Below are 14,882 nucleotides of genomic sequence, written 5' to 3'. Positions count from 1 at the left end.
TCGATCATGTGACAAGGTCCGAAAATCACAAAATGGCGCCTAGATGACGTCATAGATATGTTACTGTCATGAAAACCTTATTGTGGCTAGATATTGTTATGAGACATGTTGACTGAAAATTTCATGTCATTCCGTAATGTCATTGTTGAGATATTGACGACACAAAATTGTCCAGAAAGAAAGAAGAATAAAAAAAAATAAAGAGAGATTTTGACAATCACAATAGGTGATACGCTGATAGCGTATCACCTAAAAAGTCATACATTTTCATATATGCGTACAGCTGTATGCATCAGTTCTAATGATCTAGCATGTAAGGTAATGATAGTGGATCAAGATGATATCAAACATCATGGATTTTAAAAAAAGATATGATTGAACTATGATGGATATTTGCACCTGTGGATATTCACACCATTTGCTGTAAAATCGCCTCCAATTCAGCCTGGGCTACAATGATTCTGTGAGAAAACGGCTTAACCAACCACTGAGCCAACACCTGAGATATGGGAGTGACAGTATTTCTCGTGTGGACTAAAATTGTACAAAACATAAAAATGATGCTCACTGAGGTCATACATGCACACATTGGAAATTACATTTTGTTTATAAAATGCCAGTGTGTTTTGTAATGATGCATACTGTATTGTATTCTGTCAGTTGCATAGCGATATCTTTATTGTAGATCGTGAAGGTGTTATACTGTATCGCAGGCATAGAGCTCGTGGGTCATGTGTTTGTCTGTGCGTGTGACAATTGACGCTGTACACATTATTCACCACCAGGATATTGAATATCCCACAGCTGTTGGTTTGCATACAACAGAGGCCTGCAGTGGACCCAACGTGTTTACAGCACTGCTGATTAGCAATGCCCTTATTGTATGCATATATCACTCAGCAGTATACTCTAATGGTCTTGACGATGAAACTATGGCTCTAACATGAAAAATCATGGTCTTACATCTTCAGTCCTTTCTGACAATTCCCCAGTATTTTTATATTTTTCCCCACAAACTTATGAATTCAAGTAGTTACACAAATTTCAAGTATATCAAGGTAGACTACTAGCCATACCTCATTCTTTGCTCATAATGACTCTACTTCTGTAGTGAATGTAAGTCACACTCATTTACATAATTTGTTATTGCCGTAGAACATTCTGTATACAGGTAAAACTTGCAAGATTTGTGTTTTTGTTTCTTGTAGGGCACTGGCAATCATACCTGAAAATCACCATAATAATACCCAGTATAATGTATGATGTAGCATTCTGTGGGTGATTTATGAATGTTCATGATGTGATAGTATTGAGAAGGAAAAGAATATATCTAGATCTTTTTTTCTTTCCTTCTCTTTCTGTGGATGTAAAGAAGTCGCTTTGAGTGTATCCCTCCAATTCTTTTGAAATCTTAACTTGGCAGTCCTGGGTTTTAGGGGGCTAAATTATATTCAACTGTTGTAGAGTTATGTTGTAAGGGAATTACAAATTCTTGTACATTTGATGGTGACTGATCTTTGATTTTCCAGTTACGTTTTCAATTGTAAGACGTACAGGTCCATGTTTTGCACAATAGATTGCAATAACTTGTAAAGATGTTGTGTTCATACCATGATGTGACTGCAGAGATTTGTTATAACCTGTTGAGGACAGGTTGTTTTGGCTCTAACACACATATTCCACAGATACCTGCCCAAGTATTCTCGGGACTACCGGTAGTCTTCAATGGGTTAATAAGATGAGTGGCAATGGACTCATTTGATGTTGGCAATGCCCACCTTAATTTGTGAATGAGGAATTGTTAGTTGATTGAGCAAATTGAGAAAATTGAGATTGAGAAAATGTGACATCTTTCTGTGCTTGTGCAGAATTGAGTCATCCTGGCAGCAAGATAACCTTACTTGTACCTTTTACTTTTGAATGTGCATATCTATTCAGAAATGAAACTGTTCTTGTTCTATAAAGAGTTCGGAGTTTTCTAATAGCACGGAAGGGCTGTGGACTGGCGCAGACGAAGACTCCGAAACATAATCCTGCATATTATCAGCTTCATGCTGCAGACACATGGTGCATCAACAAAACGCGCACATGAATCATGCTTCCGTTTCTAGCTCTCGCTCAACAGTAATTATCTGATATGCGTCCAACAAAAAAGATTTTTAATCTCATTCGATGATTGAATTTGCTCTGCAATGTCATTGACAGGAAAGCTTGTCATGCAATGGACTTAAGATATTAAAGGTTGGAAACTTCATTGGACAAATTTTTCTGTTATTGGAGTTGGAGTACATGTATGCTGTTCATTGTGCTGTATTGTGTTTCATTCGTCCAGTAACATTACATGTATTTTAGTGTACTTCTGCAAATGGCTACCAAATGTCATGGAATTGTACTTTACAAGTATGGTCTGGATAAAACTGCATACATACTGTGTGTATGTGTTTTTTTCTGTTTTCTTTTAAAGTGCATCAGTGTATGTTTGCAGTAATGTCTAGCATTTCTTCACAGGAATAGATTTTTCTTTACGGTAATTAAGTAATTAAAGATGGGGCACAGCTCATAGTGTACCAGTAAATCCCAATGTTGAATTGATATTTTCTGTCCGTCTTTGTATTTGTGATGATTGATTAGATGTTGAGTTATCATGAATTTGTAATACATGTACATGTATATTCACTGCAATAAAAGACAGAAAGTATGCGCTAAAACTCAAAAGTTGAACGAGCTGATATCCACGTACAGGTGTAGATTCATGCAATTAATCTCAGACACAATTTAACACTGTTTAAAGTATTCAGTTCAAAATTATTTCTATGGATTATAACCACATGAATACAAAGTTCAACACTTATTGAACAATTTTCAGGGCAATCAAAAGCATCAATGTTTTTGTTGATACAGCATGAATAATCTACAATATGGGCACTGTGTAGCATCTGTTGACTGTAGGAACATCACAGGAACATTCTTAAGTCATGTTTGTTAAAAATATGACCCTTTTACTGTGAAAATTTCTTATCGCTAATTCCTCAGCTTCTATCAGTATGAGCATTTATCATTTATCATGGAATCATTTTTTGCCTAGTAATTCAAATTTGTGTATGAAAAATACTATATGGCCTGGGTATGGTTTTACATGCCAAGTGTTTGATGCCCATATTGTGGAGTATGGAGAAGTTAGCTACAGGCATGCCTTTCAATTCCATAACTTGAAAATTTGCAGAGTATGGTTCACTTTGAGGCATTTTGTTGTAAAGGGTTGGGCAGTGGATCAACTCACTTCTGAATAAAAAGGTGTTTGTAGAAGCAATTAAATGGACACAGTGTTTGAGCTTGGCTTGACATTGTGTACAGACTGTCCCAATTAAGGCCAAAGTGTCAACATTTCCTGGGAGCCTTGTTCACATATGCAGATGAACAAGGTGTGCATACACTTTATCTTGTGTAGAATGTGAAAGACAGGTATTAGGAACTGTGCAAGGAAGTGCAATGTATAATAGTCCTCATCAGCACAGAGACAGATAATGTTATGCTAGAACTAACTCAGTGATGGACACTTTACTATGGGAAGCCAACATGTTCAAATGTGGTGTACACGTGGATTCCTATATATAGGATGGGACCAAGTTCACCACATTCGCTAGTGTTTCTACGCATATGTAAGTTTATTTCACCATTATACATTGCAACTCCATCAGTGCAACAGTGATACAGTAGTACAGAAATAGTGGTTTGGTAATAATTGCTGAAATAAACAGCCTGTAGTATTGCTCCATCTGCAATAAATATCACATGCTGGTCTCATAACACTACCACGTTTGGATATTTTTATGTTGCAGGTGTTCTTTTCACTGCATAGACAAAAAAGCTTACATACAGGTTATTACTTTGTAAATATGGATGCCTTTTGTCATACAAGAAGCTTTTAATGCCACATTTTTGTAAGATTCTTTTGTTTTCCACCACAAGTAAAAACTGCAAGTATGCAATCTCATATTTTACATGTGCACAATATGCAGTAAATTTATTGGTTATGGTTAATAAAGTGCTCAATGGAGATTGATATTAATGTTGGGTCTGTACATCAAGTGAACCAGTAGGCATTCATATTAACAATTCATTTCTCTAAATGAATTTTGCAACTTTAAAAGATGCCTTGTTCTTCATACCAGGCTTTTATGCAGAAAATTGCAGGATTGCTATGATATATTCTGCAAGTGAGCACAGTTTTTCCTATCAAGTATACAGGTACAGGAATATGTAAGCCTTATCACAAGACTTCTGTCATCTGTTTCATCAGTACACCAGCACTTATTCAGTACACTGTATGTAATATACCAAAAATGTATGTATTTCAGAGATTCCAGCATATTCCTTGTATGCGTGTATCATGTGCGTGTGATTTGTTTTTCAGTTGTAACTTGTAGTGTTGATAGACTTGACCTACTCTATCCTGTGCAATTATCCCGCGTGTTCATGCTGATTATTTGCTCTTTCTCTCTACATTCTCTCTACATTTTCTCTCTCCTTCTCTGTCTGTCTGTCTGTCTCTCTTTCCGTGCTACCTAATTTCCAGTCACGGAGTGTGGACAAGCAGCATTCTGTTATCGCCTACGACACTGTTGAGGGCACACATTCCATCAAGGACGTAGGAAGCCTGAATGGGGTGAGTTGAGAATTTGCCATTTACCCTCACAAGACCACGACGAGGAAAACATTATTGACAATTCATGCTGTGCAGTTGCCTGTAGTAATGATAGAGTAAATGGCGTGAACTTTTTCATTGCAGTTATGCTTGTGTATCACAATATATCAACATTCTGTGACTGCTACGATGCTTGTGTAATTAATCGACACTTTAAATTACTTTTATCGTAAAACCTCTGTAAAAACAGGTTGCACACCTGAGAAATTATCTGCAAAGAGCTGTGTTATTCTTGGAGATGCAGATAGTTGTATATCAGACTGTGTGAGTGGGATCATTATTTCCTCTTATGCCTTAGGCCAAGTAAAAAAAGAAACCAGTTTCTCGTCCTCGCGCGCATCGATTTTGGCCGCCGCATCGATTTTTTTACTATTTACTATTTTCAAAATGGCGCTGAAAATACCAAGAAATTCACAATTCTCGTCCCAGCCCGCTCCCCGCCCGCATCGATTTTCAATTGCCGCATCGACTTTTTTGATATTTACTATTTTTTCGGCCGCCGGAAAAAAAAAATCAACAATTCACCTACCAATCGTGATTTCTGATTACGCCTTGCGTCCTCTACTTAGCTGTAGTACAGCTGTAGCTTCTGTAGTGCGTATGTAATAACGCATGCATTTCACACTGCGCGCTCGGCAAGAAGGAATGACCCACAAAGCAGTTGAACTGTAGTTGGATGGGCGGGCGGCGGCCCTGGGCTGTGATGTACAGCTCACTCGGTACGTCGTGATGTAGACAGGACGTTGAGCACCTTCTGTACATTTCTCTCGTGCTGTTGCCCGCTTCATGTGCTGCTAGATTGATTGCGCAATGTAACCACAAACCCCGTTATTACGAGATCCGTGGGACCGGCGATATTACCTCGTTATAACCGGTACCTCGTTATAACCATACTCATTAAAAACAAAGAAAAATATAAGCATGACGTCATATACCCATCCATGAAACTTAAACATATCCTTTGCGTTGTTATTACACAATTATTGAGCGTTATTATTGAGAGAATAAAGGGAGATTATTTGTGAATTAGACGAAGAAATAGAGGCTGAAATGATAAGTTAATTCTTTATTGTAATTCTTGTTTGTTAAGCTTTTTCTAAACACCAAATATGGGGGCAAATATATACTGTAGAGTAACATACAGGCCTTGTTTACCGTAACTTGCTAGGTATTTTTACGCTGTTGGTGCCCAGCGGGAATGCGATGATTTCATGAATCATTTCGGCTGTAATCTTGTACACATGTACAATGTATGATCGTTGCGCCCAAATGGATTAAAAATGCGTTCTTCGTATTTTCTTCCGAAAATCTCTTCGCGTTTTGTACGACCGTTCTTGAAAATATGTGACAGGATTGAATGTGGGAGGTTGTCATCCTGTTTACGCAAATCTGTACCAGATCTATTCAAACTAATTAATGCGTTTGTTTCTTTTTCTGATTTAGGTTAACATGCGTCATTCAACCTTTTTTACCCTACTGTCACCTGGCGAGATCGCGATGATTTCAGAGTAACATACGTGCGTTGTTTACCGCTAACTTGCGAGGTATTTTACGCTGTTGGTGCCCAGCGGGAATTCGATAATTTCATGAATCATTTGGCTGTAATTTCATACAATGTATGATCGTTGCGCTCGAAGGGATTAAAAATGCGTTCTTTATTTTCTTCCGAAAATCTCTTCGCGTTTTGTACATCGGTTATTCTTGAACTGTTGAATGCGTTTGTTTCCGAGCACCGATTAAGTAGGTTAACATGCGTTATTCAACCATTTTTACGCTACTGTCACCCGGCGAGATCGCGATGATGTCATTCATTATTTCGGCTTTAGTTGTACACACTCATATTTAAATTATCATTCGTTAAATGATAATGAACACATCCAGATCTATTCAAACTGATACATGCGTTTGTTTCTTTTTCCGAGCACCGATTAAGTAGGTTAACATGCGTTATTCAACTATTTTTACTCTACTGTAACCTGGCAGGATCGCGATGATTTCACTGATTATTTCTGCTTTGATCATACACACTCATATTGAAATCATCATTTGTTAAATGATAATGAACAAATCCAGATCTGTTCAAACTAATAAATGCGTTTGCTTCTTTTTCTGAACACCGATTGTAAAGTATAGGTTAACATGCGTTACTCAACTATTTTAACGCTACTGTCACCCGGCGGGATCGGGGCGATGATTTTATTATTTCGGCTTTAATCATCCAAACTCATATTTGCTCAAAACCAGCAAAAGAACTGGAAGTCGGAACTAAAATTGGAAAGGATATAATGATGAGTTGCACACGCATTCCAATTGTCCATTTTTGGTCGAATTTTATTGTCGCTACATGAAAAGTTTTTGAATGCGTTATCTATGTTTTTCTCGTTGCGCTGTGGTCTGACCTCATATCACGCACGCGTTTCTCGCGAAAAAGAAAACCGAATGATTTAATGTTTAATGATTAGTAGGAACATCGGAAGGTGTTCCTGTGTCTTATCGCGTGATTAAGAAGAAAACATGGAAGGAACGGTTCTCTGCAAAACGGGAAAAGACGTGGATAGCGAGATTTCGGTTTCCAATGTTTCACTTGTTGCGTGTTTGAAAGCGGCAATTTCGTCAAGAAATGGAACCTCGCTATATCCGATCAAATTGCTTATGTTTTTCTTTATCATGATTTACCGAAATTGTCGTCGTTTTAACCGGAATCTCATTATAACCGAACACGTTCTAACCGATTCGTTCTGCCATTACACGCAAAGGAAAACGGGACCGACGCGATCACCTCGTTATAAGCAGTTCCTCGTTATAACCGAACTCGTTATAACGGGGTTTCCCTGTAGTAGAGGAGACCAGCCAGCCAGCATAGCATGCGTTCTGGAGCTGGAAAAAAAAATCGTGGAGTGATGGAGAGAACCGATCTCAAGCGCACATGTACACAGCGAACGGCTTTAAATAGTGAATAAAGTATTCAACTGGTTCGTATTCTGTCTTTCAGTAAAAAGGAAATCAGGTGGTTGTTTCACAGGGTTGATTGGCAGTACTGTGCGGCATTTTAAATCCTTGAGCGATTAAGTTTTCATATGAGAAAAGATCTAACTCAGTAAGTTTGTGTTGTGTTGAAAGGCAAAAATAATGCTATGCATTTCCAGAGATAATGGTTGGATTCATAGGTTCAACAAGTGATGCATAAATGTGTATATTTTATGTTTAAAAAAGTTTTTTTTCCATACCCTTGATATTACTGAATGAATACAGTCACAGTGTAGTTAAATTGGTATACTTGTCATGCATAAACAGCAATATACGCAGATTTGGTATTAAATTGTGCATCACTCAAATGAAAGTGGTTTATATCACACATATAAACACATATTACTTTCATTTTGACAATCCTCGAAAAAATAGTAAGATATCAAATAGTAAGGACCTCCCTCATCGCCTTGCTCAAAAAACCCGGACGAGAAACTACTTTCTTTTTTTACTTGGCCTTATAGCCTAGTACTTACGATCTCTGATTGGGATCCTTTAAAATGTGAGTGATGCTGTCGGCATGGTTGCAGCGTAGGGGTGAGGGATATCTCACCACGGCCTGTCTCTCACACCTCTCTGGATAGGCTTCACAGTGGATAGAATTTCTGAGTCGCAGTGTGTCCCCTCCATGACCCAGGGGCTAGCTGTCGGGACTTGATGTTGTGATTTGCAACAAGCAAGGTGTTTTTATTCAAGTCTTTCCAGTATTAAATTCAACCCCCACGGTGTTTTCTCATGGTGTAAATCCAGTAATGTCTGTTTATTATGTGCAATAACTTAACACTTCTTTTGTTGTTGTTGTTGTTGTTGTTGTTGTTGTTGTTGCCGTCGTTGTTGTTTTGCATTTCATGTAGTTCAAAAATTTGAACTCATCCTAACCCCAAGGGTGAATGCATCATATCAAGCATACTGCAAAGTTAAACATTTTCTGGTTGATCACTCGCCATCAATGTGACTGATTAACTTACCATCAGAAGAAAAATGTGTGGAAGTTATAAAATCATAATGATTAAATATATATAGTTGTGCTCACACAATTTGTGGTTCAGGTGGGTTCATTTGAATGAAATAATTGCATATTCACAGACAGGATTGATTATCTTCAGCTAGTGACATTGCAGGTCTATATAAAGTGTCTTTAGTTATATAAGAATTACTGGATTCAAACTCTACAATAATGTAGACTGTTACATCTTATCATTGAACACTGTGAGTGTGATCATATATACTTTCCGTTGGGAAAGAAGTCTTTCATATACATCAGCTGCTTGATATCGCATTGGATTTTGATTTTGATTTGATTTATTCTCTGTATGACATTGCTTTACAATTACATTAATTTTTAGCAATATCAGTATTAACATTGTATAGAAATGTGGCATTACACAGTATGGTTATTTTGTACAATTTCAGCAGTTTGTGTTAGATATACAATACATGTAAATCTGTAGTAAAATCATGTAAGTGTTATATCTGAATTTTCATACAGAACAATTGCTGAGAATAAGCACAGAGCTTGACTATTTGGCAACAGATAATGCATAACATTTACGCAATAAAACAGGGGGTTCCAGCATGATGATGTGGATACACTATCCCTATTTTCCATCATACCTACAGTGCACAATGTATAAAACATGATGCTCAGGCAGTACACTGTACCTCTTGACAATACCTGTGGGTAGCTATACAGTCATAGATTGTCATATTCAATCAGGATAATCGCAGTGAACAGGGATCGTCATATGTATAACTGTTGTTGGTTTTTTTTTTATTTATCAATGTACAGTATGCTGTGGTTAGTTTGTCTGTGAATGATGAACATGAATACTGGTACAATGTACTTGCATGTCTAGCTTCTTTTATCACAGAAATTATGACTAAAGGGGCAGTATTTGTACTTTATCTTAAGCCTTATTGGCAAACCTCTCCGTTTTCGTTTTAATTTCTGTTTATCTCTTCTTCTTTTTTTTTTTTGGGGGGGGGGGGTAGTAAACGCTTCCACACTACAATGAATAACCGCAATCTTACTGTAAAGCCAACACATGCTTGGATATCCGTGATCAGCTGTTGGGCTCTTTAATTTCAGTGAGTGGATGATTGATATCGATTGGAATAATTAAATCAAGGACAAGTACCTCCTACGTCTCTGATCTTGGACTCAATGACGTGATTTATGTGCAGTTGTGCAAGTGGCTTGCTGATTGAAAGTGAAGATTATTGTTGACACATTGATTTATTGTATATGTAGTCTCAATTATGATGCTCTTCATTTTACTTCCTTTATTAAAGCTCAGTGATATCAACTGAATTGTATAGTGTTCAAAGAGCAGGCAATGCTTGTGTAGATGTTGTAACTAGCTTACTGGTAACTAACCAGCAGTAATGAGAACAAGCATTTTATTTGCTTTGTCACCTTGATGGATTGGATTGGGGGTAAAAGTAAGGAGCAAGTATAGGGGATGATAAATTTAGATTCAAATCTCTTTAAACTTATGATCTTTTTCCCTACAGTGTATCTATAGGCATTCATGTACTCTGTCAAAATACTGGTCATTGAACTGTAACTGTAAGGGTGAGGCATAACTTCCTTCCACCTAAATATATTTATTAAAGAGAGATATGACTGACCACGTTCTAGGAGGTAGCCTTAACTCAAGACTGTATACATGTATTTACCCACCTCCAAATTGAACATCATGCAGACAGGGCAAAATAGCCCAAAGATTGTGAGCCAGGGAGACTCATTTAGGAGTGCTGCTGCATGTTCCTTCTTTCCCTTCATGTGTCTTTGTGGGATGGGGTGTACCGGTACATAGGGAAGGGGGTGGGGGGAGGGGGGGGGGGGGCGGGGGTACCCATGCCCAGGGTCTAGTCCCACCTTGGGTACAGGAAATCACTGCTTTCCCATAGAAGGTTGATTTTTAGGCAGGAACCCAGCATTTAGCAGAACTCCTGCAGAATATTCATCCCAAGATGATTTAGAATGTTGAGTTCATTTCTGTTGTTATTGTTATCACTGATTCTTAGTACATGTAGGCCTAGATATTGACAAGTTACAGTTCTAGAGCTGCATTTTTTTGGCTCAATACACACAGACGATACACTATCAGGCAAATCATAGATCAATCATGTTACATATTTAATAAGAGAGCTCCGTTTGCAGACTAGGTTCACAGTTGTTTGAGTGAAATAGTTGTAATCAATGAGAAATGCATTTTTAATTATATGACAAAAAGAAACATTATTTTATGTCTAATGTATCACAAATGCTGGTTATCATGCAGAATATCATATGGATGAAAAGATTTCTGATTATGTATCAATGAGGATAGTGATTATATCAATATTTATGATGATAATGCCAAGAGAATCAGTACATAACTTCTGTTCATCACTTCTCCTAAAAGTCCTCCTTGGCTTCATGTTGCAATTGTATTTACACCACTAAATTTGTGTTTAGCCTTCTGGGTAGTGTGTCATGAAATTAAGCGTAAACATAACCACATGAGGAGTTTTTTGCTGCCACTTTTCATGGACAAATCAGCATTCACCATTGGAGTATGGGTGAGAAAGGCACAAGGGTGGGTGAGGGAAAGGTGACAAATGTACTGCCTATCAAGGTCAGTGCACTTCTCACATCAGTATTATTTCATCAATGTCATCACTCTTGGCTGCACCTGAATGCATGCTAGTGTATTACAGCAACACACGGGCATATACACACACAAATACACACACAATGTACGATCCTTGTGTATTAGCAAACATGTAGGATGCTAAATGAGTGTTGGCTGTGTACAATTGAACCATAATGAATATACTATGCATTATTTCTTTGTGACATGTTGCAAAGAGAACAAAGGAAAGAGAATGGCCATGGTGATGATACCCTGATGACGTACATGTATTATTGTCATGGTTGACCAGTTTTGGCAGATTCAAAGAACCGAGCAAAGGGTTATGGGTTGTTATGGTGATATAATAAATGTAGATCTGTGTATGTGTATCTTTTTTTCATAAAGGAAGGACTTTGCCATGTCTGAAGTATAAGAACTTTTCTTCTGTGTATTTATTTTGTCATGCCTGGCTGAAGACAGTTGGGTAGCAGTCAATTTTGCATGCGATGGCAGAATACTGTATACAAATATTTCATGAGGTTTTTATTTCGCGAATTTTGCGAGTCATGTGCTATTTGTGAATTTAAAAACATGCAAAAATATTAACTGTAATCCCTACACAAATGTGACGTGCACGCATACATTTCCCCATTTAGTACGATACTCCACAACTGCAAATTTGACAATTCATGAAAAATTAGACTCACTAAATATGGGGCACTTACAGTGCATATTTTATCTTAACATGTTTGAAATTGTTACATATTCTTCTAAGAAGATGAAATATCTTTCAATCAATTCAATTCAATAACTCAAAAGTACTTTAAGTAGAATCGAGTGAAATCTTTTTATGTAAAAGCAAGGCCCGAAATCCCCATTATATCTCCCTAAGTCATACAGCTGTGTGATCAAAATGAGGCCAGACTGAGATGCTGTACAATGCACCAGCATTCTCAGAAGAAGTTTAATTTGTGTGATTTGCAATTACAGTTTCCACCTATTTGATCTGATCTTGCAGACAGATTGATAAAGATTTTCATTAGTTGCAGATATATGTTCACAAAACATACTTTTGCACTGAAAGTTATGTCTCTCTAAAGACCCAGTAATGTGGGGGAGTATGGGTGGTCCAATTGAATCAATTGTCATTCGCTGCCTGCCGGGATACATTCGAAAACCATAAAGAGCACTCATCAGCCATGTGTCAACGTAACATGTGCATCAAAACTTACGCTTATGGCAATGGTCAACTTCAGTTGAGATTCTTGAGCTGTACATGTGTACTGTACTTTGCCTGTTCCCTAAGGGAACATGGTGGTTTGTGTATTAAGTCTATGGGGATTTCAAAATTCAGTATGGAACGGGTTATAAATGAAGATCAGTGACAGAGTTGTGCGTAATTCATTACAGGGATTCTAGAATGTATTCGAGCCAGGCCAGCCTTACCACTCCCTGGTATCCCCACACTACCGAGTCTTTAATTCATTAAATATTCTCTTTGGAGGTGACAGTGAGACAGTGTGGCTCAGCCTTGATCCATGAAGAACATCCATGAGAAACTCTGGGGAATTCCCAGTTGATGTCATTAATAAATTTTCCCAATATTGTGGCGACACGAATGATTGGGTGACTCACTTCTGTTCACACCCAAACATTGTGCTAGCTCATTCATACATGTGCTCTGTTTTCAATTAAGTTATCTTTTTTCTTCCTTCCAATGTACCATCCAGTTGTTACTGGAAAAGAGGAATTATTCATCATGAGTTTGCAGTAAAAATAAAGATCCTCCTCAGATGCAAATTGATGTGTAAGTCATCTTTTTTCTTTGAAGTTGTCAGTGAGGTGGAGAATAAATGACTATTTTAAAGAGAAGTTTCTTTTTTTAATCTGATAGTATATTACTGAATTTGTGATTAACTCATGCAAACATATTGCACAAAGCTGCCAATATATCTGTCACTAGGCTGTTTGCGGAAAACTAAGCATAAAAAAAGAACATACAACTGACTTCGCCCATGTCGAATCCAAAGGGACCAGAGAAATTCCTTCAGATTGTGTTAATTTCGACTTATACGATAAAATTTATACGTGAATGTTTATGTCCATCCTAGGAAGAATTTTTTCCTCAGCTTTGCCTATTTTTCAGCTAGAGTAAGGTTGACTTACGCGAGGTTGACTGTACGTTGGGTGTGGCTCAAAGAGGTAGAGTCTGAAGACAGACCCTCACAGAGGAGCAAAGCTTCTTACTTAATCCTGGCCAGATTAATAGATGTTTGTTTGGCCTTGTGTTCTGTATAGGCATAATAAGCTGGAATAAAGATAAGTAATCCTTGTACATTTAATGATATTTTAAACTTTGTATCAACAAAAAGATATTATCAGGGAGATTTTTTTATTCAGATCAGAAGGTCAGGAGACTAATCCATTTGAGGAGTTTTGTTGAAAACAAGGGATAGATGGCAGCTCTGCCCCCCCCCCCAAAAAAAAACACATAAGTTTTTATTGTATTTTGGTAGTACAATGTAACAGTTCATAGCTGTCTCCTCTTGCCCATGTAGTGAAGTACATGTAATTTTAAGTACAATCTCCATAATTAGATAAATGAAATAAGATATTGAGAGGATTTTTTTTTTTAAATAGATGAGGTTGCAAACAGATGTTTGAATTAACTCCCATTCATCCAGGTCAGCAAGGACTGCAAGCTACGGCCAGAGGACACACCCACATTTTAGTCCATCATAGGATCTATGAGTCATACAGAGAATACCGTTCACATTGTTTCTCTCAGCTGAGCTATCAGACCAGTGAGTCTGCACAGATGCCACCTTTAATCAGTGGAATTTACTCCTGATTAGACATCCCTGCTCAGCGTTATGAAGATGTCTCTTGTTTCTCAGGCCAGTTCCTTCCTTGTGAAATCAATCCGTTTTGTCTTGAGCAGCTAGGGTGTGTTCCCCGCCTGCCCCCCCCCCCCAAAAAAAAAAAAAAATTAAAATCCTAACCTACCAATCAAGATACAAATGCATTTTTCTCCTGTAGCAGTGCATACCTCTTTTTACTCATGTGCTCTTAAATATCACATACAGTAGATGCCTTTGGCTATTCATATGATTTGATATTAGGGTGAAAATGTGTGTAAACACTCAACTGCGACCTTGAAACTGTGAAAGCAGCTTTACAGGAGAAATCATATGCACATCCAACGAGTGTACCTGCAGCATAAACCTTGTTTGTTCATTACACAGCAATGTGGAATATTACAAGAAATTTCAAAAGTATGACTGACTAAACAGACCATTTGTGACAGAAATTTGTACTGTATTTTGATTTTCAACCCTTTCCACATTTAATTCACAGTACAGCAAAAATGTTTCCTTAGAATTATTCTTGGTTTTTTTTTTCTGACGGTCTGTCTGCTGCCAGCAGTATTAATTGTGATTTTGAATAATTTACAGTAGAATTTAGACTTTTTAACACCACAACTGATTGTATAGTCCCTCCTGTATGTGTTAGTGTGTTTTTGTGTAGCT

General features: G+C 37.5%; 1 protein-coding gene across 1 annotated transcript in view; it reads left to right on the top strand.

Moving 5' to 3' along the window:
- Positions 1-14,882, top strand: part of LOC139719367 (uncharacterized) — a 94,207-nt gene that overhangs the window by 20,437 nt on the left and 58,888 nt on the right. The window contains exon 3 of the mRNA XM_071630782.1: positions 4,577-4,666. Within this exon, the coding sequence (XP_071486883.1) occupies positions 4,577-4,666 (90 nt within the window). The remainder of the gene's footprint in view (positions 1-4,576; positions 4,667-14,882) is intronic.

This window comes from Diadema antillarum, unplaced genomic scaffold (genome assembly GCF_040938485.1).
Source record: "Diadema antillarum isolate AM-2024a unplaced genomic scaffold, OU_Dant_1.0 scf00000109, whole genome shotgun sequence".
NCBI lineage: Eukaryota > Metazoa > Echinodermata > Echinoidea > Diadematoida > Diadematidae > Diadema > Diadema antillarum.
The sequence above is the reverse complement of the archived record's forward strand: the minus strand, read 5'-3'. Positions and strand labels throughout refer to the sequence as shown.